The sequence below is a fragment of the Salvelinus fontinalis genome, chromosome 12 (genome assembly GCF_029448725.1).
Source record: "Salvelinus fontinalis isolate EN_2023a chromosome 12, ASM2944872v1, whole genome shotgun sequence".
Lineage (NCBI taxonomy): Eukaryota > Metazoa > Chordata > Actinopteri > Salmoniformes > Salmonidae > Salvelinus > Salvelinus fontinalis.
In genome coordinates this window covers 42,834,335-42,847,020 of record NC_074676.1, presented here as the reverse complement: position 1 = coordinate 42,847,020, position 12,686 = coordinate 42,834,335, and the positions used below count along the sequence as shown (strand labels likewise).

General features: G+C 47.9%; 1 protein-coding gene across 18 annotated transcripts in view; it reads right to left on the bottom strand.

Annotated features, from left to right (window-relative positions):
- ptprsa (protein tyrosine phosphatase receptor type Sa) overlaps positions 1-12,686 on the bottom strand; it is a 470,296-nt gene that overhangs the window by 178,470 nt on the left and 279,140 nt on the right. For all 18 annotated transcript variants that reach the window (XM_055940829.1, XM_055940833.1, XM_055940835.1 and 15 more), the window contains one exon: positions 1,177-1,365. In XM_055940829.1, the coding sequence (XP_055796804.1) occupies positions 1,177-1,365 (189 nt within the window). The remainder of the gene's footprint in view (positions 1-1,176; positions 1,366-12,686) is intronic.

Sequence of the window (12,686 nt, the reverse complement as noted above, 5' to 3'; positions counted from 1 at the left end):
AGGAGAAAATCCAGTAACAACCCAACCAGCTTTCTCTGTAACTCTTTGAGCTTCACGGATGAACAACAACAACAGCAACAAGCATAACAAACATACATCTCAGGGTGTCAAGCCTAATCATGTTTCAGTATGCATGTTTGTCCGTACAATCTATAAATGAAGCCCAATGAGTCTGCCCTCCTACCGTCACAGCACAGGAGGAAGCTGAACGAGTGCTAAAACCAGCTCTAGATCCTAGACATTAACATAAGATGAAGAAAAACTCAGCTTCATAGGAATCCCTCATGGGGGACTGCTGTCCTCAGATAGGGAAGTCAAGAGCATTTTGCACACAAGCTCAGCATCTCCAAAGCACTCGGTGAGCTCCTGATACCCCCACAGAGAAACACCCTGTCGGTTAACACCAAGACACGGAGCACTCAGAAAGTTGTACGACATCATCTAAATGAGTGAACACTTTTTTTTTGGCCACCATGGAATTTCTTGGGGTGAATTTGAAGTGGATATTCTTAGCTGTAATTTGCTCACTTCTTACGAGCCAAAGGTCCTAGAAAACAGCTATTTTCTATATTTATCACAAATCGAGTGTTTTAGTGTGCGCTTCGCAAGGACCACATCTAGGGCAAGAACTCAGTTGAGACAGACTATTTATTTAGTGTTAGCAGCTGCAAATCAAATAGGACGTATTGCATTTTTCTGATGGTGACACATTGTCAACCCAAAGAATCTACCCCCTGTTGCATGGGACCACTTTAATTATATATATATTGTTAGACTTTGCTGCACTGGGTCTCTCTCATTAAGGTTTAATCAAGGGCTACGAGATCACACCTACACTTACAGTACTGAGGGGGAGAAAACTAGACCAAGCTCTGTTTCTCTCTATTCCACATTTCTGGGACCCATTGAATATTTTTTTGACCTGTCCTCGATCAGATCTTCAGAGCAGAGTCAAGCCCAAATCATCCACCCAGTCACCGCGTATCAATCATAATGTTTCAGGGCTAAACTATAGCACTCACAATCGGAATCATGGCCGCTCACTGTTTTGCATTTAAAAAGCAAACAGTTGTAGCTGAAGGTGTAGCTAAGCAACCATGGCAGCTGAAGGTGTAGCTAAGCAACCAGGGAAGCTGAAGGTGTAGCTAAGCAACAACTTGAACACAATTTCCTTACCTGAGCGCAGCTGTTTGATTCGCCCGTTACTTGCGTTGGGGTCTATGGGCAGGAAGTCCTTAAACCAGGTGATTTCTGGGTCGGGGTTGCCGCTGGCAGCACAGAGCATGGTGGCCGTTCTGGTCCGCTCGACCACCTTCAGCTGGGGACCCATGTCTATGTTGGGGAATCCTCCCGGGAGCAAGTCCTCTGTAGAAAGGAAAAAGACATGGTTATTGGTGTTGGTTAAATTAATTCACTAGTTACTCTGCTACTGCAGTAGCACTACTCCATGGCAAGTCTAAATAAGTGTTTATCAACTAGAACACTTTTAGGTACTTGGTAAAACAAGAATTAATGTCCTGCTTTAATGTTCCCTGAGAGTCACAAGAGGGATCACTATCTCCATTCTAACACAGCTCAATCCAACACATAGGGAAGAAAATTGCATGAGAGATATTTCAAAATGATATCCTCTCTTCCCTGAATATCATGATTGTGTGACCTAACTGTAACCTGTTATTTACAGTAGCCATTCACACTCCACTAGTTCTAACCAGATATCCTAATCTGAATTGGGTTTAGAAAACAGCAGACAGCTACACCTCTAGAGCTCGAGATTACGCTGGGCGCAGAGGCAACTCGGATAAACCAATAAAGCAGATTAGGATCATCTTGATGAGGCCAGAAAACAGCAGTCCTCTGAGTCCTGAGAAGTCCAGACCTCAAGCACCTCAAGCAGGAGACGTTGGAACCCAAGGAGGGAAAAAGCAAACCAGAGACACCTGCTTCCGACTTCCTCGTTCTAAACTGGTTTACTGGGCTAAACCAATCGGAGGAGACACGCAGCAGCCTACACAAACAAAGCCGACCAATCAGAATACAACGCCTGAATCTCAAGTACCTGTGAGTGAGTACTAAAAAAAAATCTAAAACAACAGTTTGTGCCCCTCATGTACCACTAACCCCACCCCATCCCACCCAACCCTACCCCACCACACACCACCACACCCAACCCCACCCACCCACCCAACCTCACTCCACCTTACCCCACCACACCCAACCCCACTCCACCAGACCATACCCCACGGCTATGATTAGAGGAGTGCCCAAAGGAGTGCTTTGACTATCACCACTGGTCTTTCAATGAAGAAACAGCCGTAACACTAGCCACAGCACACTTTCAATCAGGGAAGGAAACATACAACACTTGCAGGCTAATTATCCATTCAGTCGTTGTACACTGCGGCAACTTAGCAATTACTGTACTTGATCATGCAAGCTGAACGAATTAAGCTCTATCGAGCAACAAGGGGCTAGTTAGCGCTTCTTAACTAGCAGTGCCCTTCCAATGCTAAGTGTTATTAGCATGGGGACTCTCCCACTGTCTGTTGCGAGTCTTCTAACAAGGGTTCTGGAGCTTTCCTCACGCCTGACCGCTACTCAGAAGAGCCAAGTTGTGACTCACGGTTGGGGATTGAGAATCTGAGTTTATCCTCTGACCCCCTCTGGCCACTGATACAGCTGTGAGGGAAAGACAGGGCCAAGCGTACAGCAGAAGTAATCTCTCATCTTCAGGGTACGGACAATGACCTCACATGCGCCAGACATCATGGCGGGCATGGCGGTGCCTGGAGACCACTCGATTGAGGAAATAAGGCCAGTCAGTTTAGTTTGAGTCATGGGGAAGACTGGCACAAGCATGGATAAGCAGCTGCCCAGGGAGAATGAGAGAGAGAGAGAGAGAGACATAGAACAAGGTGAAGAAAAGAGAGTGGAAGAAAAGAGAGAGCAGACAGCGAGAGAGAAAGAATGAGACAGGCCTCTAAAGTAAGGCCCACTCATAGGCTTCCAAGCATGAGGGCTGATACTAGCAGAGAGGACTATAAATTTGCAGAATCCTCTCCATCGATTACTAACGGATGCTGATGTATGATCTCTTTGTACTGCGGTTCCCCTGAGGGCTGAACGCTGCAGCGAGCCTGTAGCTCATCCCACACTTGATGATGGTACAGAACTGTGTGAGTCTCCCTTACACTCTCTCTCTCTACTTGTGCCTCTGTGACATCAATGTGCTGTGTGTTAGACGCGTTAAGTGTTGTGGTACTCCTCCGGTTATATCGGCAGGACACACCTGTCCCCCCCCCCACAAGAGGCAGGACAGGCTGTTCCCCACTTCTCCAGGGGACCCTCTGAGATGTGACGCTGAGCATCTACCCACGCTTCACATCCACACGTTACGTTTGCCTCAATGACCCTGTAAGTGGGAGAGCAACTCCTTTAACCACACCCAGTAGTAAATGAAGCCGCAAGAACAATACAACAAGCAATTTGATTGCAGTTGAATTCAAATCAAGCGAGTGATGGAGGGATCAGTGAAGAGATGCATAGAGGAGCTTGGAGTTGCGGAGGGTGGGAAAAGGAACAAATGGGCAGTCGGGGAAAAAGAAGTGCAGGGGTGGACGAATCACGGTGCAATTATGCTATCATTACCCGCTGCTCCCGATCGGAGACAGCAGACTAAAAATCCCCCTTCTATTAGCATCCCCAGGAATGGTGTCTGATACAATCTCCCCTGCAGCTTAGGGAGCACTGTCGATAGAACCTGCCGTGCAAGAATAAATAAAACACTGTTTAAAAAAAATAACATTAGTTCAGGGTTAGCCAGCCTGAGAAAAGGGGAAGAAAAGAGAGCGGGAGAGAGTGAGAGAGTGAGAGAGGGAGAGAGTGAGAGAGTGAGAGAGGGAGAGAGTGAGAGAGGGAGAGAGAGAGAGAAGCCAATGACGAGGGCTGATTGTACCCTGAGGGTGTCCTAGGACTGCCAGTGATTATGTGTGTGTACGATGCACACTGGTGCTCTCCGCAATGACAAATCTTCGGCGCAAATCGAATCAGCCATGCTGCGACCCGATCGGTCAGTCGAAAAGCCATTGTTTCATTTGCCAGAAGGGCCTCCGAACGCGCGCCGCTCATCATCACGTTGCAGAGCATTTGTCATTCACGCTGCGACTGGATTTTTACACAGACAGCAATTACACCCCCCGCCTGAGTCGGCTCCTCTGTCCTGCCATGCATGCCTGTACATGTTTTAGGACTACAGCTAATACACCAACCCTCCACAAACACCCTTCTTAGGAGGGATTCAAACAAACCTTAGAATCAAAATATCTCAGATTACTCAGCAATTACATTGGCTTCGCAGGGGTGGGGTGACGTTGAAAGTATACATTACCCAGCATGCAAACCAGGATGTCGCCCCCATATTTATCGAGGGCTTTTGTTTCCTGTCGCTTTCAGAAAACATTTTCATGCTTGAAATTGGCAGTGTCATGCAATTACGTGTTGGCACTCTTGCTGAGAAATTGGCATCTGGGCAGCTCGGTCTGACATTGGCCATCCTCAGAGGATGAGCGTCTGAAAATGGTGTCATGATGATGATCACAAAGTTGGATTACAGTCGTTATCTACGCCATCCAACCGTTGGCTGAGGACCCAGATATCCAATGGTTACCCTCCTTCTCCAGTAGCAGACTTTTCCCTCTTTGTTTCTCTAGTCTTTGGATATGCTGCTGACGGCGCAAATTATGCTGGTGGCGCTCATTATCTGTTATTATCTTTAATTGTGATGCACTGTTTAATGTCATTACGCAAGCGACAGATGCAAAGCCTTTAATCTGATCGGTTAGCTTAGCACCCGCGTCTGTGGACTCATGCCATGGGTGCTGTCATGTCCCCTTCCTCGTTTCTGAGAGCTACGACCTACTTGAGCTGGTCATCTCTTCTGAGTTTTTACACGCAAATGAATCCCGTTTCTAACTGAATCCCAGTTTCATCCTTTTCCTTACCTGGACATGTGAATCGGGTGTAAAGTACAACTTGATAGAGCAGCTATTGGAAAGAGGGAAAGACATTTTGTGTCCGTGCAATGATTTCTGATTTCACCCTTTCTGATAGGCTGGCATCACAGCTTTTTTGACTGAACCATTCATTATCATACCAAAAACAACAGTTTTCCCATCACGGCCTGGGACTGCAGCAAATGCCATTGGTGAACCTCCATTCCGTGCACTTGCTACTTTCACTTTCCAAAATGATCTAATTTAATCTGTGGAATAATCAGGTTAACGGATTACCACTCGCCACAGCCAGCGATGGGGCTTTAGAAAAGGCTGTGTATTAATATTACAGAGAGTGTGGAAAGAAAGAAGGAAAAGAGAGAGATGGAGGAAGGGGGGTGAGTGCTGGGGCTGCAGAGACAGAAAGAGAGAGTGAGGGAGAGGGGTGAGTGCTGGGGCTGCAGAGACAGAAAGAGAGAGTGAGGGAGGGGGGTGAGTGCTAGGGCTGCAGAGACAGAAAGAGAGAGTGAGGAAGGAAGGAATAGAAGAGAAGCCTCAGCATTACCATAGCCTTAAAATAAATAGACATTTAACTAATCTGCATCCCCAGCTGTTTGGACTCTGGAGATGGTCAATTTAATTTGCTGCCCTCCCAGTCCAGGCAGCTGAAGTCACATAATCGGCAGGCAGGCCGGCCGGTGTGTGTGAGACAGAGACAGAGACAGAGAAAGAAAGAGAGAGAAAGAGAGAGAGAGAGAGAGGGAGGGGTGGGCTTGTGTGAGGCTGAAGAGGGTATGTGGGGGAAAGATAGGTGGTAGCAGAAGTAGCGGGGTAGGAAAACTAATCACGGACTCTTCGCCTTCGTTGTGCTCTCCTTCGGACTCCAATCTCAGGTAGATAATGGGCTCAACCTCTCCCTCCCCGCTCACTGCACTTTCACAGTCGGTGTGCTATACGAGAGGTTATTGGTACCTATTAGTATTCTTCACGCTTATTGCAGGACCAAGGACGGAATTTACATCCAAATCTCAAAATAGAGAAAAAAAGTTCAAAACCGCACCATATTGCAATTGAACAAGTTTGTCGGTCAGTTTTTTTTTTACATACCGACTGCAGGGTTGCCACAGTGTATCTGTTTGAGGAGAGAGGTTCACGCATCCATTCTGATCGACTGTCTGTGGTCTCAGGAGCATTACAACTATTGGGCTAGTCAATAAAATCGTTCCCTCACTGGAAAAATGACTTTCCTCTGGCATATGAACCGGTGCTCTGAGTGTTCCACACAGAATGATCCCTGTAAACTCAGTCTACACCTTCGTTAGGCCACACTTGTAATGCTTTGCAACAGGCAGTGTGTTCATCGCACTGTAGCAATGTGTTCCCAGCACTGTAAAGGCAGCCAGTAGCGGAGTGTTCCCAGCACTGTAACGGCGTGTTCCCAGCACTGTAACGGCAGCCAGTAGCGGCGTGTTCCCAGCACTGTAACGGCAGCCAGCATCGGTGTGTTCCCAGCACCGTAACGGCAGCCAGCAGCGGTGTGTTACCAGCACTGTAACGGTGTGTTCCCAGCACTGTAACGGCAGCCAGTAGCGGCGTGTTCCCAGCACTGTAACGGCAGCCAGCAGTGGTGTGTTACCAGCACTGTAACGGCGTGTTCCCAGCACTGTAACAGCAGCCAGTAGCGGCGTGTTCCCAGCACGGTAACGGCAGCCAGTAGCGGTGTGTTCCCAGCACTGTAACGGCAGCCAGTAGCGGCGTGTTCCCAGCACTGTAACGGCAGCCAGTAGCGGTGTGTTCCCAGCACTGTAACGGCAGCCAGTAGCGGCGTGTTCCCAGCACTGTAACGGCAGCCAGTAGCGGCGTGTTCCCAGCACGGTAACGGCAGCCAGGAGCGGCGTGTTCCCAGCACGGTAACGGCAGCCAGGAGCGGCGTGTTCCCAGCACGGTAACGGCAGCCAGTAGCGGCGTGTTCCCAGCACGGTAACGGCAGCCAGGAGCGGCGTGTTCCCAGCACGGTAACGGCAGCCAGGAGCGGCGTGTTCCCAGCACGGTAACGGCAGCCAGTAGCGGCGTGTTCCCAGCACGGTAACGGCAGCCAGGAGCGGCGTGTTCCCAGCACGGTAACGGCAGCCAGGAGCGGCGTGTTCCCAGCACTGTAACGGCAGCCAGTAGCGGCGTGTTCCCAGCACTGTAACGGCAGCCAGTAGCGGCGTGTTCCCAGCACGGTAACGGCAGCCAGTAGCGGCGTGTTCCCAGCACTGTGACGGCAGCCAGCAGCGGTGTGTTCCCAGCACTGTAACGGCAGTTAGCAGCAACGTGTTCCCAGCACTGTAATGGCAGCCAGCAGCGGCATGTTCCCAGCACTGTAACGGCAGCCAGTAGCAGCAGTGTTTTCGAGAGCCACTCCCTATAACAACCACAGTTATAGCCTCTTGGGCAGCACGTCTCTGGCTGAAGCCTAAATGTGGACTTGTAATTTACAGAGGAGTACAGGCTTTCAGTAAACACATTGTGTGAGACTCCAGGAAAACAGGGTGATCCTAAAGTGCCAAAGGTAAAGTGCCAAAGGTCTCACTACTTTGACCTCACATCGCATTTCAACAATCCCACTCCTTTTCTCCCACCAACCTCCATTCAACCGAACTTTAGCAGCACTGACAGCCTACAGCCTTCATGTCAAAGGCTCTATGGGCCAGGGGGTTCTCACAGCAGTTGGTCAGACCTTCGTTCCTCAGCTTCAGAATTTCACAGCTGAGTTCAACGCAGGCTAACACTCTTTCCCTTCTTCTCTAAGTGCTTGTTGGTGGACAACTGGAGCTACCACACATGCAGTACAGAACACTGTCTCCACCGGTCTACCGCCATAGACACAGCAACAGACAAGTCATTTCTCTGGACAGCGCCGGACCATCTCATGCCTGCCAGGAGAGGCAGTAAAAATAAATCAAGAGAAAAAAACCTCTACTCTACTGTTCATATATTTCAGCCAGTGAAGTGTTCCCCCAGCGCGCCAGCTCGCCCGGGATCCTGAGTGGCCCGGGGTAGACAGGCAAACTCCAGGGGAGACAGGAGATGAGGCCGGGCCATTAGAGGAAGTGCCTATCATTTGAGAGATGATGTCGAACAGTCAAGTCACATTCAGCAGGGGCACCTCACGGCCTGGGGCTTTCATTTTCCGTAAACACCGCCATGCTGCAGTTGTGCCAATTAAACAACTTCCCTCCGATTAGCATTGCAAATACACAGAAGTACTTACTGCAAAATTGGCCTTATTACATATATCTGTGTTTCAAGGGGTAGAATTTCTGTCCAATTGTTGACACCCCTCCAGTCAACAAGAAATGCTTAAAATGGTATGAAATACACAAAATAAATTCCAAATCCTGCCTATTTATTCTCTGTACAACTATGCAAAGTTGAGGCGGAAGCACATGGACAGCGAAGACTTTATTCACCTGAAACAGAGAGGCCTTTCCAGAGAGCCTTCTCTAAGGCCATTTTGCAGCCAGAGCCAAAACAACAATGATTTGAGCTTACGGCTCTGAGCTCCCCACTGAACCTCGACAAAGAAAGCAAAAGGAAATGGAACCACCGCCTTGCAGAAGCCTGAATCCCTGATCAACCCAACCCAGCACAAACATCTGAATGGTTTCAAAATGAAGGAGATGATAATTGTGAGCGATTGTGTGTGTGTGGGGGGGGGGGGGGGGGGGGGGGGGGGGGGCATTGTCCTCTAGGGCCATTAGCTTGGCGCAATTAAGCCTCTAATAACAGGGTGGGAGGCACCTTTTGCGAGGGGAGCTACAATTATGAAAACATGTTTTGCGATAAACGGAGAAAGGACAAATGGCGGATGGTTTGGTAATTGCTTATTGCTGCTAATAGCCATGGAGGCAACAAGCAGGCAATAGGGGGGTCATAGGGGGTTGGACCCTCACTATGGAGGACGATCGGAGACGGTTGAATAAATAAATCGTGCTTGGAATGACAATGAGCCAGAGGGAAAGAGAGGACATTGCCTTTGTGAGAGTGACAGTACAGGGGAAGGGGAATATTCATGTGGATGACCCTTTTAACCCAATGAGTCCCACCGTGATACCGGCAAAATGTGGACTTCTAACCCGTATTAAACATTGTCTGTTTAAGCTACAGACTTCTGGGTTGTACCATTGGATTCATATATTTAAATTGTATCCAACATTAGTCTGTATGATTAATGGAGACTGAGCTAGAGCGGTGTTTGTGAGACAAAGGCGGATCCTGAAGGAGCCCTGGGCCGGGTCTTCTTACAAAAAAAACATCTGTAGAGTCCGAATGGTTTGAGTTACAAACTATTAGCTCTCTCTGAAAAGCTGAGACTCTCACGAACAAATGTGACATGTATGTTGCTCACAAACTAGACAAGAGTCGCTAGAAGGTAAGGGGTTCTTCTACACAGAAGATCACAGGAAATCCATGGACATAGTGTCTATAATACTGTAATAAGCTCACATAGTTGCTGTCACAAACTCCACACAGTTGTCACTGAATAGTTGGATATTAATTTCCCACTGGTCAAACCATTTATGTACTTACAGCATTCATATACATTTTTCTTTGTTTTTGCTTTGGCGGACCTTATTTGTTGTATTGACATTTGTCAATAAAACTCATGAATACAACTGTTTATGTCAAATACTGTTGTGTTCTACTTGTAGCCCTGGTTGTCCTGAAAAGAACATGGTAAAACACTTCATTATGAGGCTAAAAATAAGGACTGGTCAGGCAGATACATGGTAAAACACTTCATTATGAGGCTAAAAATAAGGACTAGTCAGGCAGATACATGGTAAAACACTTCATTATGAGGCTAAAAATAAGGACTAGTCAGGCAGATACATGTTAAAACACTTCATTATGAGGCTAAATATAAGGACTGGTCAGGCAGATACATGTTAAAACACTTCATTATGAGGCTAAATATAAGGACTAGTCAGGCAGATACATGGTAAAACACTTCATTATGAGGCTAAATATAAGGACTGGACAGACAGATACGTGAAAGTCAGATAAATAGAAGGCAGATTTTTGCTGGGGTCTCGGAACTGATAGGGTTAAAAGTGAAGAAGCCAGGCTACAATTTCAGCATCATTTCCTGGGAATACCGGTCTTCAACTGAAGAATTGGCGACAGTGGTTTAACTTTCACTCGATCAACAGTGCACAAGCCAGGAACAACAAGGAAGTACATTTAAAAACAAAAATAGGATACTGTCATATAAACAAACCATCCCCCCTCAACTCCTTAAATGACCCGGCATGACGCCCGTTCAGGTCAGAACCCAGTTCAGAATCCACCAAAAACTCAACAGAAGTCAACATTGCATCATATTACCACCAACCACACAGTGCTAATTTAGCATCCAGTGGCTCTGAAAGAAAAGGAGTGTCTGTTTCCTTTCCGTCCGCTCATCTCCTGATGCTGATGAGCGTCGGTTAGCGTAAACAAGTATCTCAGTGAGAAGTTGATGGAGAGGGAGTAGAGGGAGTGGGGAGAAAAAGGCAAACAGCGAGCTCAGGGAACAGATGTTCATTTTGCATGGTCCAGTGCCAACTGCAGTGCCTGGTGGAGCGAGCGGGTTCCAGAAGGAAGAGACGAAGGGCAGGGCTAGAGCTGAGGATTCTTTAAACATTAACCGCTGCTCCTCCTGAATCCAGTCAGGCTGGGGCAGAGCTCTAGAGCCGAAGCGCTGTAATATAGGAAAAGCCTGCCGGAGAGCATGTCCATTCCTTTCTCCTACTCTCTTTACGATGCTCGCTCTGCCTCTCTTTACGATGCTCGCTCTGCCTCTCTTTACGATGCTCGCTCTGCCTCTCTTTACGATGCTCGCTCTGCCTCTCTTTACGATGCTCGCTCTGCCTCTCTTTACGATGCTCGCTCTGCCTCTCTTTACGATGCTCGCTCTGCCTCTCTTTACGATGCTCGCTCTGCCTCTCTTTACGATGCTCGCTCTGCCTCTCTTTACGATGCTCGCTCTGCCTCTCTTTACGATGCTCGCTCTGCCTCTCTTTACGATGCTCGCTCTGCCTCTCTTTACGATGCTCGCTCTGCCTCTCTTTATGATGCTCAACAACAACAACAACAAAAAATTAATTCCAGGTTGTAAGGCAACAAAATAGGAAAAATGCCAAGGGGGGTGAATACTTTCGCAAGCCACTGTAGTATACTTCATGGCAGAGCAGGCAGGACTAAGCAGTAGCTGTGGCTTGTATTGTAATGCAATTGTTATTTAAGCCTTTATGTGAATTCTCAGAGCGGGGTAAAATGAGGGTGACATACTGAGATTATTATGGAGATATCGAAACCTGTCCCTCCCCCACTCCCCTCCACATATCACGTGTAGAGAACTATCACCCGCTTGGGAACCAAAGGCCTATCAGATATGCCAGTTGGCGTGGCCTCTGTATTGAACAACTTCAGTCACCTGGGTAGTGGCTTCATGTTTATTCATGAGGACGGTGGCCCAGGCCACCTCCCCCAGCTCCTCTTTATTAATGAGCTGGGCCCTCGGAGAAGTCATCATTTAGCCCCGTTTCCACGGGAACCACCCTTATCTGCTGCTTTCCTTTGTGTATTAGAGCGGGTTTAGTTAAACAGTACGGTCTATCTGCTTAGTCACCTCCAGTGGTTGAATAAAGCGGGGGAGATACTCAGGTTTACAAGGGTTAAAGAAAGAACTGAACAAGAGGAGAGAAAACAGCACGTCTGATCTCAATTCAGAGAATCACAGGAGCAATCAAACAATTGAGCACTTATCCCCCTGTAAAACCCGGAGACACTGATCTTTCAATTTAGCCCGGAAAGGCGAGTTGCAGCCGACACAGGATCCATTTAGCCAAACTTTCCACAGAGTAATACACCAATCAGGTCCACTGAGTCTGGCCAAACCTCCCTCCCTCCCACTCTCCCTCTCCCACTCTCCCTCCCACTCCCTCCCACTCTCTCTCCCTCTCTCCCACTCTCCCTTCCTCCCTCCCACTCTCCCTCCCTCCCACTCAAGGGGCTTCATTGGCATGGGAAACATATGTTAACATTACCAAAGCAAGTGAAGTAGATAATAAACAAAAGTGAAATAAACGATAAAAATTAACAGTAAACATGACATTCACAGAAGTAACCAAAGAATAAATGCATAACAAATGTCATATTATGTACAGTGGGGAGAACAAGTATTTGATACACTGACGATTTTGCAGGTTTTCCTACTTACAAAGCATGTAGAGGTCTGTCATTTTTATCATAGGTACACTTCAACTGTGTGTCACGCCCTGGCCTTAGTTATCTTTGTTTTCTGTAATATTTTGGTTAGGTCAGGGTGTGACAGGGGGGATGTTTGTGTATAGCTGTCTCGTCTTGGGTGGTTGTATGGTATAGGGGGTTTTGGTAGAGTGTATGGGTTTGTGTTGAGTGTAGGTGTCTAGGTAAGTCTATGGTTGCCTGAATGGTATGGGTGGTATGCCAGCAGCATACCACCCTGCATACCACTGCTGGCTTGCTTCTGAAGCTTAGCAGGGTTGGTCCTGGTCAGGCACTGGATGGGAGACCAGATGCTGCTGGAAGTGGTGTTGGAGGGCCAGTAGGAGGCACTCTTTCCTCTGGTCTAAAAAATATCCCAATGCCCCAGGGCAGTGATTGGGGACACTGCCCTGTGTAGGG